At 31.2% G+C, this 13,481-nt stretch overlaps 1 protein-coding gene across 13 annotated transcripts in view; it reads right to left on the bottom strand.

The window, feature by feature from the left end:
• Positions 1–13,481, bottom strand: part of LOC124430019 — a 100,309-nt gene that overhangs the window by 30,153 nt on the left and 56,675 nt on the right. For 12 of the 13 annotated variants that reach the window (XM_046976222.1, XM_046976051.1, XM_046976397.1 and 9 more), the window contains one exon: positions 12,443–12,505. In XM_046976222.1, coding sequence (XP_046832178.1) covers positions 12,443–12,505 — 63 coding nt within the window. Of the gene's footprint in view, positions 1–12,442; positions 12,506–12,762; positions 13,422–13,481 lie in introns of those variants that run through there. The other variant, XM_046977076.1, reaches the window with a different exon arrangement.

Below are 13,481 nucleotides of genomic sequence, written 5' to 3'. Positions count from 1 at the left end.
TATAATGTATCTTGTAAGACAAAATAAAGCAGAGGAGAACATATTCACGTATTTTTATAACATACTATAATTTACAACGATGATATTATAATATACTTTTTTAAAAAGTACATTAAAATTGTATTACATATTAAATATAAATTGACCTTACTATTAAAATATAACAATTGAATACTTAAATAGATTACCTTTAACAAGTAGTATTATAAATAAGTTAGCATTATTCGTAAAATTAGAAAAATGATATTTTTGTTCAATGTGATGACATTTTAAGATATAAGATATTTCTATTTTTGTAAGATTCGTGAAGAAAATTGGGCCGTTGGGTAATAAAGACCGAGGACTCGAACCAGGATCTTTCGCTTTTCGTTATAACCATTAAGTTATTCAGACTCTTTTGTCTACTTTTATGAAATGGAGTTAATAATCGGATCGACACTGATACTATTGATGATGTTCAATCAATTCAATAGTATATAATGGAAAGTATCGATACATATTGAAATTTTAGTTACTTCGTTTCTATTTTTGATAAAGATATTTCTTAAATTGATATCAAATTGAAAAGTTCCTATACTCGTATTAATGTATCGATACACCAAAAGGAAGACATTGGATATTAACGAACGAAATTTTAAAGTTCCTATCATAAATAGCAACTTTACTTGCCATTATTGCAGTAATCGCGAGTAATCGTTTAGTGTAACAGATTAATTGCTACTACTATTCCAAATAGTTATTACGAACACTTCTGGTGACTTCAATTAAATATGTTTAATTCTACTGGCTAGTAACCTAGTCGCCGCGAACAAGTGCTGTAATCATCGCATGTGATAAGGCAATAGTTTCTATGTAGCACGTTCTCCAACTTGTGTTAAGATTATATTATTATGTGTAATTTTTCAATGCTGGTGCAATTTTTCATGACTAATGAAGTGGAAGAAAAGAAACAACTTGTATTGCAGATCTCATCACTATATCTCTAGCTATGCATGACAAGATAGTAACAACTATTTAATGCGTCAATTTAGTCTCTGCTACTAGTATCGGTGAGTACTAAAGTAAATTCGTCATGTGTGATAGTGCCTTAAGAGACAAAACCAATAAAAAACAAAAAGTCGCTCGTGTTTAAATGTTCGTAGAAGTATTAAATAGGTATCGTACTTTTATAAAAATATTAAACAGGTATCGATACCTTCATAGTAGTATTAAATTATTCGATACGGCATTATAATTTGTTAATTCATCACTAAATAGAGATAATCGCTACCACAATATTGGCAAGTTATTATACTAGAACAGCTCTGGATATCATCAATGGATACACCTTTCTTAAAACTTTCATAGCAATTTTTAAACTTGTATAACTCAGGGTTACATTTTATGTGGGTTTTGCTATGTAAATGAATGAAATGACGTAGGACTATATTACTAACCCCAAATTTGTTAATAGTGAGTAGGCTTTGCGTAAAAATCTGCTTTATATATATGTGTGTGTACTTGTGTGTAATGATATTGAAATGTGTACTTTTTTCAAGTGGATTCCTAAATATTTTACTATATTGGTTGGTATTGTTTATGTCCGTTGACTTTAATTGATTAAAATTTTATTATTAGTATGTTATTGTAAAATTTTACTATCAGGATATTTTTTAGTAAATACTATTACTTTGATTTTGATTGCATTTAGAGAATTTTCCACAAATTGTGAAAGTTCTCTAACATATTTATGTGTAATTGTATTAACTTGACTGCTATAATAACACTAAAAGAGTGTGGATCTGTGTGGTCGTGTAGTTTACAAATAATATTGATTGTGTCTTAGCAAAAATGTTGAAATATCATTTAAATACATAGTTTCAATAGTAATCCCTGTGAGATATCTGCTCTTACTCTGCTTTTGGTAGAAATGCTATCATTAACCGTAACAGATGGATGTCTGTTACTTAAGCAAAAATTTATTATGGTTACAGGGTTAATAACATCATCATAATTTTATCACAATTGGAATTGACACTCGTATCATTAACAATTCTGACTATTTTTTTCTTTTAATTACTGTTATGCATATATTGAATGCAGTATTTCTTGGAAATATTTGCTGTTTTTTCACATAAAGTTATATAATAATCTACCCTTGTTATTGATATAATGACAGTTCCATATTATATAACATGCATTTAGATCACTAATAACTAAACCACCTATGTTCTAAGCTAAGTATTTTATTTATTCTTAGATTTTTAGATGAGAAATTTTCATTTAAGCTATGATATATCGATACTATATGAATTTTATTTGCTAATTTTATATACAAGCACTTTATATATAACATATTATTTATTTATACTTGCTTGAATGATGTTATTTCTAATAAATATCATTTAAACATCTGTTTTATCTTTGTCTTTTCTAATGCATATATAATTTCGAATTTTCAATTTTAGCTTATCTTTATTTCTAATTTCAATAACCAGATCTGTATCTACCTTAAATTAAAAGAACTCTATAACCTTATCTAATCTGTTTCTTAATCCATAAGCATTCCAGTTACATAGGATTAAATTATTAATTACTTAGATTTTGACAAAAGTTCAGTAATAATTGAAATTGGTCTGATGTTTGTTAATGCACTATGGCTTTTACATTCCCTGACAGCCTCTGAAGTATTTTAAGGACGTTAATAATATCATTTAGTTCTCTTATTTCTTTATTTAGTGATATAAAGTCTGTAAAAATATTATTGCTATTTTGGGGACTATTATCATTGGAATTTTCTACGCCTTTGAATATTGCTCTCTATTTAATAATATTTGTTTATCTTTACTTTGATTAATTTGTATTTTTGATGTAAAAATCGAATTTTTGATGTGAATAATCGATAAGTATTGCTAGTAGTTATTTTTTATTTTAGCAATTTGCTTACACTGAGGAATTCAATGTGGTTTACAATGTTAAATGTAAGTTTGATGATCTGTGCTTTTGATGTCTTAGTATTTTTCTTTTATGCCCTGTATATATTTCTTGATGTTATTAGTTCCAACCTTGTTACGTACTCTTTGCATACAGTAGCATTGGGTGAGTTTCTCTACAGTTGACACATTTTGCTGGTTCCATTAATGGCTTCTTACATTCTTTGGTAAAATGCTTTTGCACATATTTCAGATAAGTTGAGTCTGTATATCAATATGCAGTTACGTGTCCCCATGTTTGGCACATATGATATTGAGTTATTCTTTTCTTGTTGATGTAACTTTTCTGGGTTATCTTGTTGTATATTAGAAATTTCTCAGCTTTTTTATTTATTTATATATTTGCAGTCAAAGTAACCATAAATAGTGGTTGTCTGGTGTTTTTCATTAGGTTAATACTATGCATTATAAGACTTAAATCTTTCTAACTCTTATTCTTCAATTTATCTATGCGCTACTAATGAGATGGTTTATTTGCTTTAACTGTATTTGGTCTTTCAACATCATTACCTAAAACATTATCGTCAATTGTGTACAACTCGGCATCCGATTCGTAAACATCTTTATCCGCCAATGCTTCATACCTGTTTTATTTTGTATGTAAATATTGTTTTTATTTTTTATTTTTTCTTCAGTGTTTTTAAATTTTCTACAGTGATGTATTATTACATTTCCAAAGTAATTAAGATCTGTTGTTATGTCTCTTAATAGGATTTAATTATGCCTTCGTAGATTAAATTGTGAAATGTTTGTTTATTCTGCAAAACTAACATATGGAGCCAATTAATATAACTATTAATATTTAACGGTTGAGAAATGTCATCCTATTAATAGTGAGATACTTGAGGAGCAGTGTATCTGCTTATCAATCAAATTTAATCATTGGTCATATTGAAAAGATACCGATAAGAATTATTATTATTAATATATAACAAACGTATGATTAATATATAATTATTATATAATTATTATTAATATATAATATATTAATATATATTATTAATATACAACAAACTTATTGACGTGCTTTATGTATCGACAAAAATTGAAATCATTACTCTAATCATTAAGCTATCTAGAATCTTCTCAATGAATGTCCATTTATTAGAAATGGAGATATCAGCTCCAATAGTGCTGATCTATTTTCCAACTTTTGTATAGGATAACAAAATTTAGTTTCCTCTCCCATTTAAAAAAATATCAATGAATTTCATATTTTGGAAAATGTGATCTCTAACAAAATTTTCCCACTTTATCGAATCAAATATTTAAAGTAACCAAGCTATTCATGCTTCCAGTTTTAGGTAAATTACCTATGTGTTAAATTCTCGACTGCGAAATACAGCGCCGGTGTAGTAATTATGCTCGTGCGCAGACTTACATGAGTATACAAGCATTTACACGCATTTAGATTTGCCTGTGTGTACATCTGCACTATCTATATGCGTTACGTTTACAGGAGCTCATCGACCACTAATCCTGATTCCATCAATAACATCGCACATCTGACGAAGTTAACCAATATATTGCTCATAAATCTTCGTTATTGATCGATGATAAATTTTGAAGAATCTAAATTTCAGGGAAAAATGGCGTTACAAGTAAATGCGACGATTAAATTTGGGAACCTCGTAGCGGATCATTTTCGATAAAGATAGAACAACTTTATTAATCATATCACAGCTTCTTTATATTCTATTACGATTCTTTATATTCTATGGCGAATCCATTAGGACGATCGTTTTTATGCACCATCGTGTTGATAGTCCTGTGAAAACTCCTATCACAGATATTGAAAACTTCTTAACAAAGTGCACTTTTTTCAACGATATAATTTGATTATTTTGTAAAATTGGATCTTCGAAAAGGTTGAGAAAAAGGAAGAAAAATGAAAAAAAAAGGTCAACGTACGCGATATTCACTTTGACTATGAAAAGCCACGGCGCGTCGCTATCATGAATAGCTTCTATCATCAGTGTAAGCGATATTCTTAGCTTTTACTCACGATTTTTTTAGTTAAACTCGGAAATTTCTTTCAGAGAATCGTTAACGCAGGATTCGTTATTACTTGCTCTTGTCACTTGAAACAGAAGACAGGTGGGAATTCGATACAGCTGCTTTCTCGATGTAGCAATCATGTTTATGAGAGACGATTGCATAGTCTGATCCATCGAGTTGCTTCAGAATCTTTTTAGCAAACGAATCATTAGAAAATCATGAGCAAAACATTAGCTAATGATTCCCTTTTATAATCTTATCGACAGATCTCGATTTAATTACCGATTGATATTATAAAATTCACGCATTATTATTATAAGTAATGCATATATTCGCTTGTTCTTTTATCTAATCATACATTCACGTATATTTTTAGGAACATGTAATATCGTTTAATAAGGAAAAATATAATTTCAGTACCTTTCGCGCGTGCAACAAACATGGAGACTATCCGAGAATAAGGATCATTCGCCCGAGGATAATAATCGAAAATTTTGCGTGGCTTAATTCATCGATCGACGAGAGAACCCTTCCGGCGTAAACGAAACGACGTTAACACGTTAACTAATAGCCCGATCATGACTAATATCGTATGCTAATTCATGAAACTCTTGATTAAATTAGTCACAACACGAATTACTCACGCCATATTTACATGGTCCATTTCATTTCCTCCTCATTTGGAGCGGTTGTCTTTCGTATAGAATCGTCTTTGATTTGCTTAATAAAAGTAAAGAGTGGAAGGCGAAAATGAAATTAGTTAATAATTTCCTTAAAAGTAAAGGAAATTATTAATTCGTCGTAATTTTCCCGCAAAGTGGAACAGGGAATTCGAGAATGAGGAACTAAAGAAACACGTGAAAAGAGTCGAGAAGGAGGAATCGATTAAAATTAATTAACAGGAACGAATTTCATACAGGGTCTCTTTATCCGGGATATTCCTAAAGATGCCTTTTTTATGTGAACGCTCGCGTTTTAACAGTCATCAAAGTCATGACCGGTCAGAACACTGTCCGCTGCTGAACCCGGAAACGACTTCTTTGAGCCGCTCTCACGTGTCACTTTAAATCACTTTTCAGTCGGCATTTGCGGTCTTGCGGGTTACCTTTTTCTTACGTCTTATGTTCTCTCATCTTATTTTCCCCGCTACGCTTGATTCTGTCGTGAATTGAAATTATAATACGATAGCAGAAGTAACCATTTTTAATTTCGTCGTCTCCCCCTTTTGAATAGTTAGGAAGTATAATCTGAATCGTTTCCTGTTATTAACAAAAAACAGTTTTTTTAAAGAAGATCCTCCTAAAGATTCTTGCTAAGATTTAAATACATTCTACATAGTAATGACATAAAACCTGTTATTTCGAATCAAAGGTAAGATTGCGATTAGTGTCTTCCAATTTTTATCTTTCTGTTTTCTTGCGTTCTTATATAGGAGTTTCTTCAATCGACTCGTTTGTATCCAGGTTAAAAAGGATTAAATCATCGCCATTAGTCTATGCGAATGCATGAACCAAGAGTAAAGAATATGCAAGAGTATCGTCAAAGATGATAATTACGCGATAAAAAAAGTGTAGAAAAGTAGTCGTCCAGGTCAGGGTTACAGGGTCGTGAACTTCGTCAGTTACAAACAGACACTTCGTCTCTCTCTCTCTATCTTTTTCTTGCACACTTTTGACAGATACGGAATCTACACAAATCTTTAATATATTGCGAAGATACATTTATAGCTAAACATATGACAATATCGGTATAGCAGAACATTTTTCAGGATAATATCGTTTCTAACATCTAGCGAAGAATTTTCAATTCTGTCAATTTTCGTTCCGGAGCGATGCGATGTTGCCATTACCTCTATAACATGCACTACTATCTCCGGCCATTGAACTTTCTCATCCAGATGCGTGTTTTGTTAGTATATCGAGTACGATACTTATACATTAATACATCGTACTAAATTGTTCAAATCGAACAATGAAAAAGAATACAGAGCGAAAATTTTCGTTAAAATCGAATTACATCGGCGAACGAATGAGAAATTATATTAGTGGACAAATGCTTTGTTAAGAAAAACGAGTCGAAGTCAAATATTCGGGAATCGACGATAACAAAAAGTTTGAGTAAAAAGTAAACGATTGGTAATCCTTTGACCACTTTCTCTCTCTCTCTCTCTCTCTCTCTCTCTCTCTCTCTCTCCCTCTCTCTCTCTCTTTCTCTCTCTCTCATTCTCAAACAGTCGAGCTCGAATCGAATAAGTGATCCGGGAATTTTTGCAGACGCCCTGGGCATCTAAAGCTGATTCCAAGATTACGATTCTAATTAATGGATTAAACCGGTCTGATGTACTTCTGAGAGTGAACTCCTTCGTTCGGCATTCGGCATCGAATTGCGGCAATTTCGGCGAAGTCGGTACCAACGATGGATCAACCATCTACCGACGTCGCGCTTTGGACTTGTAATCCGAATTGGGACGAGAGAAAAACCGATTTTCAGATTATGTGATATTAGATTATTAATGCTGAGGAAAATAGAGACGAAAATACAGTAAACAATCTACGTTATTTTTAATAGTTGATCGGCATCTACTGTATTATAACCCAAATCTTTATTTTTATTGTTATTATTGCTATTATTATTTTTATTATTATTATTATTTATTTATTTTACACACGAGACATATGAACACTAGAATATATAAAACTAACGGTAACCGATGTTGATCATTAAATACGAACATATGTTCGGCTACTTTCAAAATATCGATCGAATGTACCCACTACCAAGTTGCGTTCTGCAATTTCCTCTCATTAGCGTAATTCCTAATCAGCTTCGAAGTTCCGTTTGACGCGGCGGCAGTCGATATATATTGGTATACTTATAGATGAATTCGGTTCGAAATTCCATCACCCCCCATCAAGTTCGTCTAATTAAAGAACGTAAATTTGATTGACTTTTATTTCATTAATTCGTAGGTCTTCTTGAAATGATCTCTCTCTTTCTCTCTCTCTCGCACGCACGTACACACACCACTAATAATAAATTCGAAAATACGATGAATTTCTTCACGCTTAAAAAAAGCATCGTCGAATTACAATATCGAAGAATGAATTTTCCATTTAGAATCTCAGCAGGATAAAGGGCCCTTCACAGAGAAACCATTCGCATCGAAAAGAAAAAAGGAAAAAAAGAAACAAGCGGAAAGAGCGAGGAAAATAACGAGGAAAAACTCCTACTCATGAAAGCAACGGCGCGTTCTAAAAATGATCTGATGCTTCTTCGAGCGAAGAATGTCTTTTAGAATGAAAAACATAAATTAAAGAGCATAACGTCCAATAATTTCCTGGTATGAGTTGTCCCTTCATTGATTGTAACGTCATCACGAGATTCTGCAATCATGATGTTCGCTGAATGATGAAAAAACTAAAGAAGGACTAGAAAAAAAATCAAAGAGAAAAACAAAAAAAAAGTAAAACGGTGAAAACAATATGGAAAAAATGTTCATTCTTATCTCAAATATAAATAAGCAAGTTCTTATAAATTTAATTTGTCGTATTACCAAAGATTGATTAATATAGTTTTTATTGTTAGTAGGAATAAATCAATAGCATGATAAAAATTAAATGATACCTATGTGATAAAATTTTTCGGTTTTAAAGTTAGATATTATTGCTATGGATCTTGATAAATGGGCTGATTTATAGAATTGTACAGAAAAATTATAACGATTGAAACTTATAAGATCTTGATTGATAATTTTATTATTTCATCGAAACTATTATCTTATTTTTTCGAATGGGCACAAGTTTTATAGATTTTTAAAATGAATTTTTGGAAATTAAATTAATACAACAATGGAAATAACGATAAAAATCATCTTGTTAATCGCAAAGAATATATAAACATTTTTTTTCGTAATCGTTCAACATATGATAATTTCATATAATAACATGACGAACGTCAATATTCGATCTTACGATTCACACTAGTCTATTTACAACTTCACGCTTCCGTGTTCATCAGTATACGCATCGGCTTTCGAAGATTTCGTTTAATGGATTGTTGATAAAACGGCGATAGAAGTGAAAACGATTGCAGCAAATTCATTGACATTGTTCCTCTCGTGTATTATTGACCCACATGATCATAGTTACAATATCGGTTAATAACAATTATCAATATTTAAAAGTTTCTAAAACTTTTCTTTTATTATTCTAAATTTATCCGCATTATAAATATCCCGTGTAATATATTAGCGATCGTAACAAATCGAATTTTCTTTATACCATCGTTACTATATGCGAGCTGTCAATGGGTCAAGGATGGTAATAACAGTAAGAGGTACGACAAAGGGCAACCTGGTGAACGAAAAGATGAATATGGAGATAAGGGGTGTATACTATAAAGGTGAGAGAGTTGCCCATAAAAATACATATGTAGTACCATCTCTCCTGTAACATACTACGTTACTCTCATTTTTTTCGTCTAAATCAATTCCCAAGACGAGATATCATCCTCGAACGCCCTCGAAATTCTTCGAATGATGAATACTCACGTACCGTCGTGATTGTTGTCAAGGAAAATCTGGATCTTTTATGTATTTTGATAGAATCGATGCCACGTGAACCACGTAAAAGCAACTAGAAAAATTCACTTTCTGCTTGAGAGAAAATATCCCTCTTTTCTATTGGAATTAAACGACAACGGGTGAGACGAAGATATGATGCCTCGAGAAGGCTCTTTACGCACGGTGCAGATGGCAAGAAATGATGGTAGAAAGCAAAGGGATGAAAGGAATACCGTCCGAGTTAGTACGAGAGGGATAAGCCATCTAGGAAAGTTCAGGGGTAACGATACGAACGAATAAGAAAAAGAACGAAAGCTCTTTGGAAAAGTTATTCACCCCGAATCGATCTCGACGATTGTCGAGAGCTGATGAAAAGCCTGTAAGTAGTTAATTGGTCTACGCGGCAATGCATCTCTCTCTTGCTCTCTCTCTCTCTTTTCTCTCTTTCTCGTCAGTCAATAACTGATAATTAATCCGACTCGTTACGCCGTACATTAATCAGTACCGTGTAAAACGGAAGAATGCGGCTTCGACGCGACGGCACACCAACAGATTTGTGGAAAGTGGTGAGGGTATAGTGATGGCGCCGGTAGACCCACACCATCTACACCCCTATTCTTTTTTCCTCTTTTTTTCTGCTTTCTCTCTTCCATCGGTTTAACTCCTGCTAACGAGACGTTCGAAACATCCTGCCTTTTGTATCGATTCCTTGTTTTTCGATGAAAGATAAAATCATCGCTATTTTAGCTTTCTCTTCTTTTCCATTCGAAAAGAATCGAGAAGTAAACGGAAAGATGCATCGAACTTGTCGGTATATTACAATATTCTACTTGTAACTTTTTCACTGTTTTCATTTCAAGGTATATTACAATATCTTACAAATTATACGAACTTTCAAAATGAACTCTCAATTTTTCATTATCTGACAATTATAGCTGATATTTTTCGCGATTCCTTGTTTTCAAAAGCTTCAACATAGATTTACTTTCAAAGATTTCTTCTCGAAACCGAATATCGATTTTTGATTTGTAAGTATTATTGAAATATTTCAAAAATCCATCCGCTCGCATGAGAGAGGAGAAAGCTTTATTTGAGTCTATACAAACTCTGAAGAATTGTTTGGTGTAACACGTGTTCGTATCAAATTCTCTCATAATGTATAAAATGATTTTGATAGCTCTTACAATTGAAAACTGACTCGAGTGAAGATAAAAAAAAGAAAGCGAAAGAAACGTAGCATTTGTTTCAAAGAGTTAGCAATCGATAACTCGTGTCGGCGTTGGCTATAGTAGAGTAGAAAAAGTACTTACAACGTAAAATTTTACCTGAGACGTTCTTCTTCTCAATTATTTATCGTCCGAAATCACAACAGATACTCCAATCGAGACGGTCTTTGATCAAAGATACTCGAATCTCCTGCACATCTCTCTCTCTCTCTCTCTCTCTTTTTCTTTCTTCCCATCCTACCCTACTTTCTTTGTTTTTTGTCACTGCTTACAAGACGGTATTCTTCGCTTGTGAAACTCATTGCTAAGGATCGAGAAAATCATTTAATCTTACAGAAATTTGTAAACTTCTATTTCTTATTTTATTTTTATATAAGATAATTCTGGTAAGGCTAAGATGTCTTTGCGGATGAGATAATTTGGTCTTATATTTTATATTATAGACATAGTGCGATTTTCAGATATGTTTAATGATAAGACTGACAATTATTAATAAAATTCATAAATAGTACTTTTTGTTTGTTCTCAATTAAGAAATCAGGTGTTATTTGTAATATAGAAATTACTCTCAAAAATGTTCTGTTTGTTCTTTAAATCATAATTTACCAACAATTTACCAAAAAATAATGACTTTCTGAAAACAGTGCATTAATATAATATTTAAAGATTATATTTATATTTGTCCGTTGATATTGATAATATTTAAAGATTATATTTATATTCATCCATTGTAGCATTATTGAAAAAGTAAGTAAATTATTATTACTTTACATTATTTATTCTATATCTTAATTATTATTATTACTGCCTGACTCTTGGGTTAGATGATACAGGTTTTTCGGGAATAGTTAACATCATAAAATTATATATTGTTACATCCTTATGATGTAAACCTAGCTACTTAAGTGATGGTGAATTTTTATTTTTTATGTTAATCATTTTTAATGACAAAGGTCTATTGCGAAGATCTATGCGTTTTCTTAAATGAAGAACAACAATTAGGACAACGTGTATCTCATGTGACTGAAGAAAATACAAAGGAAAATAGAGAACCAAAACCTGCCTCATCTGGTTGTTTGTAAGCATTTAATAAAGATTTTCATAACAGACATAGACGCAACTTAGACACAATAGATACAATGTTAAATAAAATTTTTTCAGTCCCTAACACGTCATTAGATGTAGTTCAACTAATTAGAAAACGAAGATGTTTCAAGTGGCAAAAATAATCTTCTAAAAATTCAGGCAAGCTCAAATGTAAAAAGCGTATGAAAGATTATCTTCGAATGATAATTTTTCAGATTTTATATATCAAAAGTTTGAAGAGGCTTGAGGCAGAAGATAATGCTGAATATATTGATTATGGGCAGTAGTACAGCTGTACGTCGAAACAAGAATAGTTCGAGTGAGATGACCTTGTCCATAGGAAACATTTTTTTTTTTTTTTTTTTATAGAAATCTATGATTATTTTTTAATTTTATCTCAATATTATAATTCTTCATGTATTAACTTTTGTAAATATATTTTTTTATTTAAATATCGATTAAATTTACAATCTATTGAAGTATTTAAAAAAATGGGCCATCATTCTTCGACTTATTCTATTAAAAATTAGCTTGATAACTAGTGGCGAAGCTAGTAAAGCAAAACTGAAAAAATAAATCCTGATTGAATTTCTACTTACTCTGGAGCAGGATTTCTCCAGCGCTGCGTTCCAGCTCGCGCCATCAGACATCGACCGTCCCACCTGAAAAAAAAAATTTTTTCTGTATTTAATGTCTTTTTCTTTTTTTTTTTCCTCATCATCTATATATATAATTATTTAATAAGATTATTATATAATAAGATTATAAACCCTTATGGGATTTTGTTTAATTCAAAGTTATATTTTTGAATCACTATACATTTTTTTATTCGATTAATTATATAAACGTATAACATTTTGCCACTTACATAGATGAAATCTTACTAACTAACAATAAGATTATTGTTACTTTTGTTTACCTTAGAAATATTAAACTCGCTACATAGGAGGTTTTCTTTTCAACAGGTCATTTTTTGCTTCATACTTGATTAGAACTTTTTACCATTCCTTTTCCTTTTATACACTACTTATCGAAAACAATATTTAATTTTTATTACTTGAGACATTTCAGGTACTACTAGTGTAAGTCGCAGCGAATGGTCGCATACAGAAGCATATCTATGAACGTAACGAACTATCTGGATCCTTTGGAACACCCCCATGAGATAAAAAGAAGCATAAATTTCGTAGTATTCCTGTTAGCTAACTCCTCGAAAATCCATAACGTAACTTGTCAGATTCGTAACTCCTTGAAAATTCAGAACAATGTTATGTACTTATATACCTAACTATACAGTATTATAGTACGTAAAGTATACTTATAATTATTAAAAATTCAGTGTTATTGCAAAATTTAAAAAATACCAAACTTTTTTAAATCTATATAAATCTTCCTTGACGTAATCCTATAAGTTTACCGAATTACAAACATTTTTCATTAGCATACAAATATATAAAACCGGATCGGTATCATCAATCAATCGTATTCCACGTAATATCATTTTTCTTTCGATCATGAGATTCCATTGCTTTTTTGAGTATATATCCTTATGTTTTTGATGTAACGGAATGTATTACAGAAAATTAATTCCGAAACTATTTCAAATATTTAAAAACCTTCTTAAATTTTTACTTTTCA

The sequence above is a fragment of the Vespa crabro genome, chromosome 1 (assembly GCF_910589235.1).
Source record: "Vespa crabro chromosome 1, iyVesCrab1.2, whole genome shotgun sequence".
Taxonomy (NCBI): domain Eukaryota; kingdom Metazoa; phylum Arthropoda; class Insecta; order Hymenoptera; family Vespidae; genus Vespa; species Vespa crabro.
Note: the sequence above shows the minus strand (reverse complement) of the source record. Positions and strands in the feature narration are given on the sequence as shown.